At 41.1% G+C, this 17,881-nt stretch overlaps 1 protein-coding gene across 1 annotated transcript in view; it reads right to left on the reverse strand.

Annotated features, from left to right (window-relative positions):
• The window catches only part of MAN2A1 (mannosidase alpha class 2A member 1), a 183,694-nt gene that overhangs the window by 68,190 nt on the left and 97,623 nt on the right, over nt 1-17,881 (reverse strand). The window contains exon 12 of the mRNA XM_074995242.1: nt 17,003-17,070. Within this exon, the coding sequence (XP_074851343.1) occupies nt 17,003-17,070 (68 nt within the window). The remainder of the gene's footprint in view (nt 1-17,002; nt 17,071-17,881) is intronic.

Below are 17,881 nucleotides of genomic sequence, written 5' to 3' on the forward strand. Positions count from 1 at the left end.
GACAAATATAACTTGGCAAGGGAATAGTTTGAGACTTACATTCCTCAGAGTCCCTTCTCAAAAGCTAAGTAGGGAAAAGAACAGACATTTTCAAAGAACCAACTATTCATTTAAGCATTTCAGAAATCCTGCTGTTAATGATTTGTTGGAAGAACAGAGATGTAGTGCAAACTGAAAAACATAACCTATCAGAGAAGACTCTTATTTATCTACTTTTAAAGAGCTAGATATTTGCCTTTTGACACATGCCATGGAAACAGAAATAGTGAAACCCACATGATTTTACAATGTGACCTTATTAAAACCAAATCACTCTTTACAAGCAAAATGATGACATAAGAGAAGATTTAGAAAACGTATTAGACATAAATTCTCACTCTTCTGTTGAGGCCTACCCTACACATTAGTCAACTACTTCAGATATGGAATACCCTAAAGAAAACAGAACTCACAGTAAACACAGACACAATGGCACAATAAATAGAAGTATAAATGTACAGAGAAAAAGCAAAAACTCAACACCAGTCTAAGACAACACTTTCTATAACTGTTACGCACCTACTAGATATTTCAAATGAGGTACTTCCTGTGACAGACTCATTCCTAGTGGTGTGTATATCTATACTAGAGCACAAAACTACTCCCTCATTAATGATCAAAGGATAAAATCCAAAGGCACTATTTTAAATTTTTCTTTTACCACAAAGTTGTGAAGTGTTCTGAAGTCCAAGATGGGCTTGAAGCCCCCTGACTTTTTCAGGGTCAGGAAGTACCTTCACTAAAATCCTTTCCTTGTTCCTCTTGTAGTGCAGGCTTTATTAATCTGTATTTAGAAGGGAAAAAAAATCCAGTTGAGAAGAACAGAAGCTTTGAAATATGCCATATCACGTCAGTCTGTGCCCTGACAGCCCTGGACTAACTACAATGTTGCTTTAAGGAACACACACACACACAAAAAAAAGGCTGAAGGTGACCAGGCACTGCAGCTTAAAAATAGTACACAGACATCCTGATATACTCAGAGAACATGCTCTATTTCCAAAAATTCTTTTGAAGTACATGCATATGATCCAAAAGGTTCCATTTTTCTTAACTCTTGACTAAAATAGTTACTTTATCCACAAAGAGCATTCCCTGCTTTGAGAAAACACTTTAAATTGAAACATGTCTTTTTATAAGCCACTTCCATAATAACCCTCCCCAAAAAAGATTTTAATGGGTACCAAGTGGGTCTTTATAATGGCAACTGAGGTATCACTTGCGTCTGAAATGACACCTTCACAATGCAATAGCGGCACTATTGTGGCAATCAGAAATAAGCTCCAAAACTGTCAAAATCACAAAATCTTAGAAGTGTATATGACTGTAGGAGACCTCAAGAAATCATCAAGTCCAGCCCTCTGCAACATGGCAGGGCCTACAAGTTTGTCCATTCACCTTGTTCTCAAAACAGTCCAATGATAGGGCTTCCATAACTCACGTACTCTCCCTTGAAAATCTATTCCTGATCTTGACTATCATTACACATAGAAAGCTCTTTCTAACAGTTAACCTAAACCTCCTTTGTCTCAGATTAAGCCCATTACCTTTGAGTTACACGTTCAGTGGAACACCATACTTTTTTTTAAATGACCGTTAACATATCTAAAGACTTCTTAGGTCTTCCTTCAGATTTCTTGTGTGAAGATTAAACATTTGCCATTTTTAAAATGTGTCCTCACAAGCCATGATTTCCAAATATTCTTCCATTTTGTTACTTTCTTTTGGATTCTCTCCAATTTTATCCACATCTCCCCTACCATAAGGCACCCAAAACTGTATGCGGTACTCCAGATGTGATCTCATCAGTGACAAGCAGAGGAAAACAGTTGTGTCCTGTGTCATATATACAGGAATACTGGTAGCTTTTTCTACCCCTTCATGACATTGTTGACTCATATTCAATTTGTTATGCACTATAATATCCAAATCCTAACTATCATTTACCCAGTTATTCCCCATTGTGCAGATTTCCATTTGGGTTTTCCTTCCTAAGTGAATTATGTTCTTGTTTTTATTGAATTTTATTTTGTTGAATTCAGACCGATTCTTCAATTTGCCAAGATGATTTAGAATTCTAAACACTACACAATCTTAGATTCAGTTGTGAAAAGTTGCAAAGATAAACAATTTAAATCAAATCACAAACTAGTTTGTACAATGTAATTTTGAAATGGTGAGCACCATAGAAAGACTGTTAAGAAACTAAGCAAACTAAGTATTCAGAACAGAATATCACTATTTCAGCAAAAATAAGAAGAAATCAATATCTAGAGGTCAAATGTGATTTCATACAATAAATTTTAAGGCTTGAAAGTTTTTAGAATTTATTAAAATACTTGAACTCAGAAGTATTTGGATGCAGAGTCCAAACTGGACACCGACAGGGAAATAAGTGAATTTCTTAGAATGCTTTGGAGTGGGATTAGTCACTAAAGAAGAGGAACATTTTTCTGTGCAAAAATACTAATTTTAATTCTCAAAAATGAACCAAAACTAAATCACAGTAATCTTTTAATATCTTCACAGGTCAAAAAATACATATTTTTCTGTGTGATAGCCATGTTAGTCTATCTTCACAGAACAAAAAAAAGTCTTATAGCACTTTAAAGACTAACAAAGATTTATTAGGTGGTAAGCTTTCATGGGACAGACCCACTTCTTCAGATCTGGAAATTTCCACATCTGAAGAAGTGGGTCTGTCTCACAAAAGCTCACCACATAATAAATGACTGTTAGTCTTTAAAGTGCTATATGATGATTTTTTTATATTTTTCTGCTTTATTCAGCAATCTGTGTGCCTTTAATTTTGGTTGCTTTCAACAAACAAGACTGTCCCCTCACAAAACATATCTATGTATCCGAAGCTTAAACCTTGTTTTCAGTATGCCAAATAAGCTGCTAAAGAAATTATGCAGAACAGACACTGTGATCATGGAGCACATAAGAGTTCTTGAAAAAAATAGCAGATATGTTCACCCAGTAAACACTACTCTAACTCATCTAAGTTTTATTTTTAAACACTGAAGACAGCCACTTCTGTTTTGTTAATTTTCAACTATTATTTTTCTGAGAGCTTTTGAGGTATTAAAAAAGCCACATATTTCACTCTTATGTTCTTGAGACCAAAACTATCAAAATGAGTTGTCCATCAATTTCAGTGTCACCTGAAGTTGCTAAGTTGATCATGCCAGAGAAATGAAAAATGCAGCTGTTAAATCTCAATGCTCATACAATTCCATGATTGTCTTAAACTCTGAAATATCTGATCTACTCTGAGGTAATAAAGTCATCATTCAGACCAAACCAATAATTACATGGCCATGAAAATGCCAGTACTTAATTTTTGTAACAGATACCTAATGGTACCTCACTCTCTCACTTCTCTAAATATAAAATAAAAGGACAAAAAGTAAGCGAGTTCTACCTTAAAATAAAATGCTACTGCAATTTTATTCAGAGCAAAATTTCAGCTATGTTTCTATCAACATTAAACTTGAAATTAGTTTGTGATACTAGGGAAGAAAATTATAATATTTTAATTACTAAATGAATTTGCAAGAACATTTGCAAACTCAGATGACAGAAATGGTCCTGGAAGACTTTAGAAGAGCTTACCATAGTGCCCATCTTTAGAAAAGATGAAAAAAATAACAGGGGAACTAGAGACCAGTCATCCTGACTTCACTACCTGGAAGTCATTACACCAACATGTAAAACATTCAATTTGGAATACCAATGTGATGAAGTGGTAATCATTACCAGGTAGCATGGATTTTTCATGAACATATCAGGCCACACCAACGTGATTTCCTTCTTTGAGAGGTAACTAGTTTGATATATAACGGTAAGTAAGACAGAAAAAAGCTAGAGGGGATATATAATTGGTTAAACAACTGCAGACAAAGAGCACAATTCATAGAGTTATGTTAAGTTTGAGGGACCTGTGAAATAAGATCTGCAAATGGATCTGTTCACTATCTTTACTGCTCAAAGCTGAAGATAGCACAAAGTTAGGGAGGAGTTACCAATATTTTGGGAGACAAAACTAAGATGCAGAAGAATGTTAACAAATTGGAGAACTGGACTCGACAAGACAATGAAATTCAAGACAGAGACATATAAGAAGCTACACACTTAAGGAAGAAAAACCAAATGCACAAAAACGGAAGAGGGAATAACTGGCTTGGCAACAGCACTTGCTAATCTTGGGGTTGTGGAGGATCACAATCTCAACATGAGTCAGCAATGAAATGATGCTGCAAAAAAAAAAATGAAATTTACATTAACAGATAATACACAAGTCAAAGGGTGTGATATTACCACTATACTAAACACGGTTAGGCCTAAGCAGGAGTAGTTTGTCCAATTTGGTCACTAACGAAAGGATGTGGAGAAACTGGAAGGGATCCAGTGGTGAACAACAAAAGATGACCAAAGGGATGAAATGCAAGCCATACAAGCAAAAACTAAAGGCACTATATAAAGTTAGTTTGGAAAAGAGGAGACTGATGGGGAGAAGACATTGATGAGGGAGATTAACGGGGCTATCAAATACTTGAAATGCTGCCTGAAAAAAAAACAAACACCCACAACCATGGAGAAGTAGTTTTCTCTTGCCAGAAATGACAGGACAAGAAGCAATGAGCTCAAACTACAGCACAGAATATTAAAATTAAATCTCAGGAAAGAAATTCAACTGTTAAGTACAGGTGGACAACAGAACATACTGTTTAGGGAGACTGTGAAAGTTCATTACCTGGAGGTTTTCAAAAGGATGCTGGACAGCCAACCGTCTTGGATGGCTTAAAAACAAAAAATCCTGCATCTTGGCATCTATACCAGATAACCCTCGAGGCACCGTCTAACTTTCTGAGTCTATTCAATTCTTTGTAATTTATTAACTCTGTATAGTTTACACACAACACTAGTATTCTTTTTAATGCTTATATTTTACATGCTAGAATACCACACTATTTAAATGTGATTTTATTATGTTAATCCAAGAAATTATTCTTATGTATTATTTTGTTTATTTCTATGTCATTATAAACATAATTTTATCATTTACCTCAAGGTTCATTTACAAATTTAACAACATTTACACAGTTATCAAAACACTCTTTTCCAGAACTCCATATCCACTTTGGAAACTCAAGTAAATACATCCTGCATCAGGAAGATGAGTATCAGAGGGGTAGATGTGTTAGTCTGTATCATGCAGTAACAAGAAGTTCTCTGGCACCTTAAAGACTAATAGATTTATCAGGTTGCATCTGATGAAGTGGGTCTTTGCCCATGAAAGCTTATGCTGCAATGAGTCTGTTAGTTTATAAGGTGCACTTGCATGTCTGGTCTCCTCCCTTCACATGCAGTGCAGCCCATTAACACACTCCTGCTCCAGAAGCTTGTGTGCATCAGTGACCTGGATGTGATCATGGCTCGCTTCAATGCCCTCAGCTTCCCCAGTTGCTTCAGGGCAATAGACAGGAACCGCATCTTCATCTGGACCCCAGACTACAGTGCCGCATGGGACATCAATCAGAAGGGGTATTACTCCACTGTGCTGCAGGCCCTCGTGGACAGTTCCTGGACGTTTATGTTGGGTGGTCAGGCCAGACGCACAATGCCAAGTTGTTCCACAACTCTGGCCTATGCCGACGGATGGAGGCGGCCACCTACGTCCCCCAATCGGAGCTGGCCATCAGGTATGTGGACATTCCTTTGTGAATGGTAGGGGATGTGGCCTCTACACATGTCCTGGAGAGCCACAAGCCCACAGATGAATGGGACTCTGAGTGGCATCAGTCATGGGATCCCCTCCTGCCAGGGGTTTGTGGTCCCTGCTGGGGCTGGGAGCATAGGGAGATATGGCACCCAGGGGCTTGGGGCAGGGTGCAGCATGGGGAGCAGGGGAGGGCAGGCAGGGTGGGGAGACCTGGAGAGCAGTTTCCTCATCACGGAAAGGCACAATGCTGTCAGTGGTAGTGCTGCATTTTGCTGACAGGTTGTTGACAAAATCCATCTTGTATGTAGATGCTCCAAGAGTTTTCTCAACAAAATCTCAGTTTTGTCAACAAAACTCTCTTGTGTAGACATAGCCCTTTCACTATTGTCTATGACAAGACATTCTACATAGGGCTTAACCACAAGACAACGTGAAACATGTTAGATTGATTACTAATAAACATCTCAAAAACCATCAAACCTGTGACTTGCAAAGAACCATTTCATTCCTGGGTAAAGTTTAATAAGTTTGGTTTGCCCCAAATCTTGTTATTTGAGAGGTAGTAATGTTATAGAGTACCTCTCTCTTCTTGTTATATTCTGATTTTTAATGAGATGATGTGTCTGAGCTGACAGCTCCTGGATTTCTTTTAGATGGACCCTACCTGAAGATCAGCGATAGCTGACCTCCTGCCACCTCAGGAGCAGGCTCCTACGAGAGTTCCTGTTACCACTATCACAGGTCAGGCAGGGGTTGTGGCTCAGGCCACAACTGCATTAGCTCAGCCTTCTTTTTCTCCATTATTAAGAAGCCCTGTGATAACAGTCTGATGATGTAGATACTCATTCACCAAGCCTTGTGAACCCTGGAGCTACTTCAGGGCAATACAGGATTGGTCCTATGTACACTATGATATATACAGATCAGATTACTTTAGTATATACCACTTTAGATAAATGCCTTTTAATTTTGAGAGCTGAATTAGTCTCTGTTTTTCCAAAACATTTATCACTTATGCTAAACTACATCCCACACTACCTTAACACAGCAAAACTGTGGCCCATTCTGATAGGAAACTAGTCAAAATCAACATACCTTTTTCTTCTCTGACTCAGTACAAGAAGGTACCTTCAAAGACCCCTAGCTGGAATGCTATTATCCGAAATAAAGATAAGGAAAGAAACAAAATATAAAGAAATGGAATTAAGAGAAACTAATGAGAAGGATTTTAGTGATATCTAAAGATATTTGTAACTTCTAAAATCATCCTGTAAATATTCTTAGCTAAAAATGCACAACACATTGGGAACACATTTTCTATGCCATATGACAGTAACGCTACATGTGACATCTTTCTAGAAACTAGTATTGTATCAAACCTTTTCCCTACATTGACTTTTAGCACTAAACCTAACTGATATTCCTTATTTGGTCTCTTGACTATGTTTATGTCTACACTGAACCAAAACTTCAAAATGGCCACGCAATGGCCATTTCAAAGATTACTAATGAGCTGCCGGAATGCATATTCAGTGCCTCATTAGCATGCTGCCGGACACGGCTCTTCAAAATTGCCACATTTCGCTGCCGCGTGGCTCATCCAGACAGGTATCCTTTTTGAAAGGACCCCACCAGCTTCAAAATCCTTATTCCCATTACCAAATATTGGTCCCTTCAAAGCAGCAAATACTGGCCCCTCCTATTAGCAGATAGGAATAAGGGGATTTTGAAGTTGGATGGGTCCTTTCGAAAAGGACCCCTGTCTGGACAAGCAGTGCGGCAGCGGAATGCGGCAATTTCAAAGAGCCATAGCCAGCGGCATGCTAACAAGGCACTGAATATGCATTTCAGCACCTCATTAGTAATCTTCAAAATGGCCATTTGCATGGCCATTTCAAAAGTTTTGTTTCAGTGTAGACATGGCCAATATCTCATAATGAAGCAAAGTGTTATCAAACAAATGATATTTGTCAAGAGAAGGTTACTCATCCTTTACAGTAACTGTAGCTCTTCGTGATGCATGTCCCCCTGGGATTTCCACTCTAGATGTTTGTGAACCCCATATGCTCCAGATGGGAGATTTAGTAGCAGTGCTTGTGGAATCTGCAAATGTGCCCCAGGCAGCCATGTGCTTTGTACCATGGCTATATAGAGCTATACAGGAAAACCCTCCTTCTCTATTGCAGAGATGATAAAGAACTCCATACAAGAGCCAGCGAAGGCCAGAAGTGGAACACCAATAGGGACATACATCTCAAAGAACTATAGTTACTAGTACTCTTCCTGAAGGGTTTTCACTCTAGAGGACTACTGAGCAATATTCTTCATGGAAGTGTGGGAATTTAGAATTGAGTCCAAGACTGAACAAACACAGTAGAGCAAATCACTGCATCAAAAGCTGATATCTGATTAACTGCACCAGGTTCAGAAAAGGTGAGAGTGGATTTTCAAGTTGTGATTCGATATATTTCCATGACAGGGATGTTATTAAGAAGGCTACTGAAGTGGAGAGAGTTCTTTAGAAGTGAATTGACACTTGAAGGAAACTGAAGACCATAAAGAGGATAGCAAGAATAGAAAATACAGCCAGATATCCATCCAGAGAGTCTTTGCTTGGAAACTGGAGATCCTTTATTTCTATACACAATGGGAAAAAATCTGGGAGATTTTCTGAAAGGCTTAGTCCCACCTACAAAAAAAGGCTCATGCACATTTGATAGAGTAAGTAATTCTGCATTTTCTTTATTCCAGTGTGGTTTGGGGAAGATAAGTAGAAGGTGCATAGGTTGGCTTATGTGTAAGTCCAAGAAAAGAAAGAAAATGGAAGTAAGCGCTGTGAAGATGAGCAACCACTCAGGACTTCTGAGAACACTAAATGCAGAAGAAAGATGAAGTGAGAGCAACATGTATGAATAAGTTCTTGACCCAGAGTGAAATACAGCAATCTTCTGTGGGAGGGGTGGATTACTATATTAAAGTAAATATCTTGTAGAGCAAGGCGCAAGAACCAAATCCATTGTTCCAAAGCAAGGGAGATAGATTGTTACTGAAAATATGAGTGAGGATAACGCAACACCTTGATTACCACATAAAAACAGACAGATCGAAGTTGTAGTTTGTGAGCTTAATGAAGTAGCTAGTCTCCTTTTCTGGAACTGTTGTCTTCCGTTCTGGGATTTTTAATGCTTGTTGGAGAAAGGAAGTTGAGTGAGAAGAAATCTCGGCGCTATCTGGGACTCAAGAAAATTTCTATTCTGTGCAGAGGTTTAACCTCCCAGCGAATGGAAAGTAGTTGCAGAGTTTTAAGGTATGCAGAGTCGTAACAGTTCTTTCCAAATAGCTTTGATCAGTCAACTGTATTTTGCACTGCCCTTAGAAACTCCAAGAGCTAAAGCCCTCCTTATGACTGGGATCACCCCGTAGCACGAAAGGCAACGTTTAAAACTCGGAGGACTGGGAAACCTATCACACATCCGTCTGCCCACGTTGGGAAGCAAATACCTGCCAGCAGTTAGATTCTCCAAAGGGAAGAAAATAAAGAGAAAAAAGATCACATTAAATCTAAAAAATACAAGACAATATGTGTGTGTTTTCATGTATAAAATTAACACTAACGTACTAACAACTAGCTGGTTAGGTAAAAAGTAGAGTTGAGGTAAGCTCAACTCAGACACTGGTGACGTTTCATCTAACTGCAAGGGAGCTGAGAAAAAATTCAGGGCGGTTTGTGTGCAAAAGCTCTTTACAGTTAACGCACAGAGCACAATGCTCCATGGAGTACATGCTTGGGCAGAACAGGCACTGCTACTTAAATCTCCAATCTGAAACACATGGGACGCACGTGCACCTAGCGTGGAGAACCCACAGGGATGCTCAACCTTAAATAGAACAAGATACTCTAAACTAAGTTTATGCGGCACGTGACTCCCAATTCCTTTATTTCCTTTTTTCCCCTGACTGTACAGTGGATTTCGGGCCATCGTTCACCATCAGCAGACTTTTACATAATGCAGCATTATTTACAAAAAAAAAAACAAAAAAAACCACTTTTATTGTTAGTATTATTCTTGAGAAAAAGAGAAGTTACTCACCGTGGTAACGATGATTCTTCAAGATGTGTCCCCATGGGTGCTCCACGATAGGTGTCGGGCTCGCCCCGGCGCTGCAGATTGGATCTTTCCAGCAGTTTCTGCCGGACCGTGCATGCGCCAGCGTGCGCCGCTCCCCTGCGCGCTCCCGGCCACGTGCGCGATCTGGTCCCCGCCAGTTCCTTGACCAACCGCCTCGGATGCTCCTGAAAAACACCAAACAGAGATCTGAAGCGGGGAGGATGGGCGGGTGGTGGAGCACCCACGGGGACACATCTCGAAGAACCATCGTTACTATGGTGAGTAACTTCTCTTTCTTCCTCGAGTGGCCCCGTGGGTGCTCCATGATAGGTGACTACCCAGCAGTAACCCATGAAAGGAGGTGGGTAATCAGATTATGTGCAGCTTGCCCCCGAAAGGACCGCTGTCGAGAGGCGGGTATCCTCTTGGAATACCCGGTGTAGGGCATAATGCTTGGCGAAGGTGTCATAGGATGACCAGGTCGCCACTCTGCAAATGTCTTTTAGCGCGATACCCTTGAAAAAGGCTGTTGATGCTGCCACCGCCCGGGTGGAATGAGCCCTAGGCGGGGCCAGTAAAGGAGTTTTTTGAAGTTCGTAGCACATCTTTATGCAGGACACAATGTGCTTCGAGATTCTCTGTGAAGAGAGACCCTCTCCTTTTGATCTGGGAGCAAGAGAGACTAAGAGTCTGTCCGTTTTCCAGAAGGACTTAGTTCTGTCTATGTAGAAGGCCAATGCCCTCCTCACGTCCAGGAGGTGCAGGCGTGCCTCCTTGTTGGAGCTATGAGGCTTTGGGTAAAACGAGGGTAAAACATCCCCGGGGGCCATAGCCTCGTCAGGGGAGGACAAGGAGGAACCACTAGGGTAGACCTCCCTTGAACTCTCAGGGTCCTGCTGCCGGTGGTACACCCTCTCACTACAGGCTTGCGAGGGAAAATCTCGGGGTTCCAGAATCAGCTCCCCTTGAGACAGCTGTGTTTCCGTCCCCGTCCGTAAGTGCCCACGGAGGTACTGGGCGGTCGAGGGGGACCTGCCCCTGGGTGTATGCCTGTGGTGTCTATGCCCGGCGTGATAAGGATGACCGTGGCAGCACGGGCACGGTTCCTGGGATGGAGACCTGGACCACTCTCGAGGTGTATACCCCCAATGTCTGGGGGAGCGAGATCATCTGGACGATTGAGACAATGGTGAAACTGGTTCATGGTAGTACTCCAGAGGGTCAAATCCCAGAAAAGGCGAGGGTGGCCCGAGCCATGGTGAGGCTGGTTGGAGGAACGGAGGAGGCGGCTCTGGGTAGGCTGGGGGAGACCCATGTCTGCTGGTTGGTGTACGCAGCATAAGGGGAGGACTTGTTGAGAGCAGCCCTGCAGCCCTGTCCGGAGAAGGGCTGCGGTGCCGGGTTTTCGCTGCTGCCTTTCCCTTCCCCTGCGGGGCTGGCTCCGCCCCTCTCCGTGCCGGGGATCTCAGCCCCGCTGTTGGCGCCGCGCTCGGCACGTTCATCTGCGGTGTCATGTGGGTGGTCTCCTCCAGTGCCTGCAGGCTACGTGCCTGTTGGCCCTGCACCGTTGGTGCCGCGGGGGTCTGTGCCACTTGCGGTGGTGCCACCAGTTCCGGCGCTTGCCTGGCCCCCGCTCTCAATGCGCGGGCCGGCTGCTTAGTAATCAGAGGCTCAGCCTCTGCCATGTGCGCTGCTGCGCTGCCGCTCGCTTGTGACTGCGGCTGGGGGCTATGAGCTACGCCCGTCCCGCTCGCTGTGACCGCCGGCAGGGATCGGGCTGGAGAGAGTTTCCTCCATTTTTGCACTGAGGGGGTGAGGGACACCGCCTTCCTTTTATGGAGCCCTGTGGGTCCCTCCAGTTGCGGCCTCTCCGGCACGTCTGGCTGGAGGGCCTTATAAAACAGCAGCATTTTCAGCCGCATTTCTCTGTCCTTTCTGGCTCTGGCCGTGAGCTTTGCACAGAAGGAGCATTTCTGGGTGACGTGTGATTCCCCCAGGCATCTGATACATTGACTGTGCCCATCAGAGGCCGGCATAGCTTCGCGGCAGGACTCACACTTCTCGAATCCTGAAGAGGACAGTGCGGTGAGTCTTTGGGCTGTTAATAGGGTACTTAGCACCTTTTCTGTGCCTGTTCCCCTCTCACGGACTCCAGCCTGCTGCAGCAGGAGGCCTACTGGCCTTCACGTCCCCGGGGTGCCTCCGCTCCTCCTCTCATTTCTAAGACTTTCTACTTTTATATATATATATATATATATATATTTTGTGCAATAAAGAAGCAAACAATTTAACTAAGAACTCTGAAAGAGAACTCTAAAACTCTGAAAAAAAGACTCTAAATACGCTGACTCTGGCCGCAGCCTGAGCAGATTCCGTCTGCAGTCGATGGCGGTTAAGAAGGAACTGGTGGGGACTGGATCGCGCACGTGGCCAGGAGCATGCAGGGGAGCGGCACGCGCCGGCGCATGCGCGGTCCGGCAGAAACTGCTGGAAAGATCCAATCTGCGGCGCCGGGGCAAGCCCGACACCTATCGTGGAGCACCCACGGGGACACTCGAGGAAGAACAGTATTTCTACTCTCCTTGACTATCTGACTTTTGGCTGATCTCACGAGGAAACCAAGATGTTTGCTACAGGTAAATATTGTCAGATGTTTGCTCTCTTCAGTAGAAAATCCATTTAAAACACATCCTCTGCTGCTTACTGAAAACCACTTCCTCAGAGAATTATGCTTCAACTCATTCATATGAAGTAAAAAGAAAAAAAATCTTTGCCTACATGTCAAGTGACTAATTTTACAATGTTGGTATTTATTTAAAATTTTAACAGATTATAGTAAGTTTCTTACTTAACATAATTTACCATACTTCAAATTCAAGTTTAAATAGGATTATTTTTAAAAATAAAGATGTACCTAACTTAATTTTTAAAAAGCCTCATTTTTAACATCATCCTTGATTTTATCCACCCTGCCTGGCACTATCAGTGCTGAAAAACTAGGATTTTCTCAAAGCTATGGAGGCACAGAACTAAAACATTTTTTATATCAAGTTCTTTTGTACCAAGGAAAATTTCAGCACCAATAAATCTCAAAGGAATTAGGGAGCTGATGAAGAAGTCAATCTTAACCCCAAATATTGGGGTTACAGAAGTTAGTGTATACAGTTGCTCAGAGTGCCTACTTCAGACTGAGTCCAAACAAAGATATCTCACTTCAATGCTGAGAACAACATGCACTTTCCTTTTTATGTAATTGTTTAAAGGACAGGAATAACTACATTCATACCAGTGGACTATTCTATTAAAAAAACTGAGAAAAAAGGAAGTTTTTAAAATGTGATCTCAAGATCAGATCCAGATTCTGGAAAACTGAGTGAAATCCAGGGCTGAATTACACAACAGACAACACCTCCATATAGCTTCCTTGAGCAACAGGAAACCTTTTTTGTACAGAAGAAAAAATGTCTTCTGGAAAGTAGGCCTGCTTATTTTAGAGTACCCAACACAAGGCAAAATGTTTTCAAAGGCCCTCTGGTCCTGTATCTGCTTTCAAAAAATGAACTCATACCACCAAAAAAAAAAAAAAGCAAACAAAAGTACATACACTTGAGGTATTCCTTCTGGGAACAGAGTAATTTTCTCTGTTTGAAGTATTGGAGGGGTAGCCGTGTTAGTCTGGATCTGTAACAGCAACGAAGGGTCCTGTGGCACCTTATAGACTAACAGAAAAGTTTTGAGCATGAGCTTTCGTGAGCACAGACTCACTTCATCAGAGTCTGTGCTCACGAAAGCTCATGCTCAGAACTTTTCTGTTAGTCTATAAGGTGCCACAGGACCCTTCGTTGCTGTTTCTCTGTGTGGTGGCAGCAAGCCCACCCCACAGGAGACTGTATTCTTCACACATTCTTTAGAAAACTGGATGACACAACCCTGCCTCTTTCCCTTGAACTCCTGTGGGTCCTAGCTTTCCAACCACAATATAAATGGCTTCTTGAAATGGGGAACATCATAACAAGGCACTTGCCCACGGCTAAACGCATGCTGGCACTTCAAACTTGGAAGCTTCGAAGTTGCCGCAGGGGAGAATTAGCCTAATGAAGTGCTGCATATTCACCTCAGCACTTCACTAGTAATCTCCCATTACCCTGATTAACATGCCCCCTTCGAAGTTGGGGGCAAATGTAGTCAAGCCTTTTTATATTTATAGTAAATAAAAAAATTAAAAACTTGTTAAAGAACAAAGAATCAGAATCAATCAGTTATTACAAGCAGATAAAAGAATGTTTTGAAATTCTGAACATGTAAATATATTAGCTGGTCATGATGAATCCCAAATTTTAAAAGACTACACTAACTGCTGACTATTTTTAAAATAATCATGGTCCACACAGAGACACAGGAAGACCAGGGAAAACTAAGCATAGTGCCAGTTTTCAATTACTGAGAGAACATTTGAGGCCCCACAAATGTAACTTCGAACTTTCATAAATTACTGGAACACAGACAAACAGAAAAAAATTGATAAAGATCTACAGAATAACAGACCATGAATAAACAGTACATATATAGTTATAATGAATACATTATTGATAAATTATAAAGCATCTGGCAACAGTCAAGAGATGAAACAACTTCTGATTGCAAGTCTTGCGATAGCAGACATCACATTATACATGATCTTGAAAGTGATATGGAAACCAAAGCCTACTAGAGATGCAGTTTGTCAAACAGTAAGACAGCAACACTCCTTTTTATACTCTTTTCTTTCACATCACACCTCCATTTTCTTGCCTCTGTTATCTCATTAATAATTTAGATTGTGTGCTCCTTGGAGCAGGGAGCATGTCTTGTGTCTTTAGAACACTTCTGAATGGCAAATGGAAAACTAACATTAACAACATACAGCTAGCCGATATTCCATTCTGGACAGCTACCTGAAAGATATTTTTCAGAAAGGTTAGAAAGAGTTCAAAGAAGAGCTACAGGAAGGCCCATTGGGCTGGTAGAACTGATTTAAGAACACCAAAAAGAGACAAACATGTATAGTTTGTCTAATACACAACTGTGAGGAGACAGGAGTAGATCAAATATTTGAAATGCGTAAATACCAAGGAGGGAGAAATTATTTATGATGGTATGTACAAAAATAACTAGGAGTAATGAGAGAAAATTAAGTGAGGTTAAACATAACATGGATAGGAGGAAACATTTCCTTGGAGAGCTTATTTAATTTATGGCAAGCTGGGATGCAAATCTATCCTGCATTAGCCAGCCTACTGAACACTGCATGTCTGTGTAGAGCCTTCCATATTGCACTTTAGTCTACTCCACTTTGAAAAGGGAGTGAATTAAACTGCACTAGGGCCCTTGCAGAAACTTAAGTGTGAACTCAGACTAAAACTGACTGAACACAGTTTATCTATAAATGCTGAATGTCATCAGCATGGGTTTCATAAAGCATGAGAAAGGCACTAAAAACTGTGGGTTTCTATGATAATGACAACGCTTTGAGTATTGACCTGCAGCTGGGGATATTCAAGTACTTTTGACTGATCATAAAAACAGAATGCCTTTTCAGGAATCTGAAACTTGATCTTCAGATTCACCTTTTGCAGATCCCTCAGCCTTCGAGTGCAGGCTGGAAATCCTTGTGCAAGACTATGGAATCTCTATAGGTATTACTGCCTTCTAAAAAAGACAATGTCATAACTGCCAACTCTGGAGTCCACCTTCATATTTTGTGGAATCAGTTGGAAGGATAAAAATCTTGTATCCAAATGAGCCCAGATATGAATTAGTCCTGGAAAAAAGCTAGAGCACAATACCACCATAAAGCCACATTGTTTCAGCATAGGATACCAACACAAGAAAAGGACTGTCTTTAATAATATGGCCATATTTCTACCCTGAATAAAACTTACATAATAAATCAATGTGAACTGTCAAGAGCTCCTCGTTGAGCTCAAAATTAAGAATAACTCAACCTATGGAGTATGAGATTCTTCTGCAACTCCACAAGAACTGGACTTAAGTCAAGCTTTTAAAGATTTTAATTAACCAAAGTGGTGTTTAACAAGGTTGAGGTGTAGCTGACATTTAAATCACTCATACATTCTGCTGGGAAAGCCAGAACATCTTATGAAATGTGTATGCCAATAAGATTCCTCTGCCTGTTCAAAAATGAAAAATTAAAAGGCAAACACTATTAAAAACTCTGACATAAAAGCAAAAGGTGTGGCTTTGCCCTTGATTGCTTCTATATGTTTATTTACGTCTTAAATCTTCTTTTAAAAAACCCGAACACACCCTTAGAATTACTTGACTCAGGCACACAACTACTCACACATATACATTCCTATCGCTCTCCTTCCATATGCCCTTTATTTGGTTGTTACTCCAACTTACTGTGTCAGATTTAAACTGAAGTGTAAGCCATTTGGGGCATGGAGGACCCTCACAATGTGTCTCCATAGCATCAGTGTTAAAGGGGCTCCAATACTGATAGAATGCTCTGCAAATTGGAATACTAATAATTATAACAACGATACCACCACCACCACCAAAAAACAGAAAGCTTATTGCTAATGTTAGAAAGATGCCATAAAAGAAAACATTCCTGCTTTGCTGTTGAACTTTTAAGTGTACAAAATCAAACATTTAGATACTGTGTTTCTCCCACTGACAATGTTAACAGACATTTTATACATACATGTTATTTTTTATTCTTATTTTCCTTTTTAGATGGAAACACTGGTACTGTTTTGTTATAAATTCATTTTATATTGTATAATTACTAGACCAGCTGTAGCTGAAATTGTATTATAAGAGAAGTATTTAAGTTTTCAAATTTTTCAACTTGACTGCCTCATTCTGCAATCTTAGGATTGCATTTATGCTACTTTCCAGGCATGAATAAAGTGGAAAAATTTCCACTGTGCATATAAAAATAGTAAATATATTTTTAAATTTGGGAAATTAAACACAAAGTAAAATTTTACCAAAACTAATTAGTTTAGAACAAAATAAAGTGGACAAAATCATTTAATTTCTTTAGTGTTTTCAATTTAATAGAAGGCACACTGCTACATGGAAGTTTCCAAATACTGTGCATTAATGCATTATTTACCTTGGTTGTATACTCAGCTTTATAACTGTCTTGCGTGGCAGAGAGTCTTGTGAGGACTGAACATCATCCTACAGAGGAGGAAAATCCCTTGAATTTGCATTTCAGTGTATATAGCTCAAATGATAAATCATACATTCTAATTCTGGAAGAACCAATACACAAACATGCTCTATTTACACCACACCAACAGTGACTTCTAATAAAATACAATGCACCACACAGACTAGTCCCCACCTCTCCAAATAACCATCTCCAACACCTCAGGCAGGAAGATTATGAACTTACCTGTATAAACAGATTTTGATAGAAAAGAAATTTGTACTTATTCACCCAATTGAAATCATTGTTCCCATCAAGTCATTTACTGGCACACCCAGCACCTTTTTAGGTGTTTAAAAAAAAAAAAGAGAGCTGGTACTCAGCTGGCTCCCTGCCCCAATCCCCAGCCAACCCATGGCTGGGGCTGCAGAGGTACCAGTACTCAGTATCGCTAAGTATGGGTACACAAAAAAAAAAAAACCAAAAAAAAAAAAACCACACTGGTTGCACCTCTCTAAACCAGAATTCCCTCGTCTGGCAACATCCCCTGTCCATGTTTCTGGATCAGAGAATCCCAGCTGGGAGGCCGCTAGAAAAAGAGCCAGCAACTGGCAGCCCTGCCTGGTGGGAGCCCAAGGACAGGAAGGCAGGCAGCTCTGTGCAGAAGAGGCTGGGGCTTTTGTCCCTGAAGCCTGCCCCACAGCCGGGGCTGTAGCCAGTTCTCCAGCCCAGGGCTTGTGACAGCTGCTGACGGGACAGCGAGGACAGAGGCTGGCAGCAGGTAAGGGGCTGCTAGGGCTGGAGATGAGGACTTTACTTCATCTGGCAAATTCCCTCATT

The sequence above is a fragment of the Carettochelys insculpta genome, chromosome 5 (genome assembly GCF_033958435.1).
Source record: "Carettochelys insculpta isolate YL-2023 chromosome 5, ASM3395843v1, whole genome shotgun sequence".
In the NCBI taxonomy this organism is placed as follows: domain Eukaryota; kingdom Metazoa; phylum Chordata; order Testudines; family Carettochelyidae; genus Carettochelys; species Carettochelys insculpta.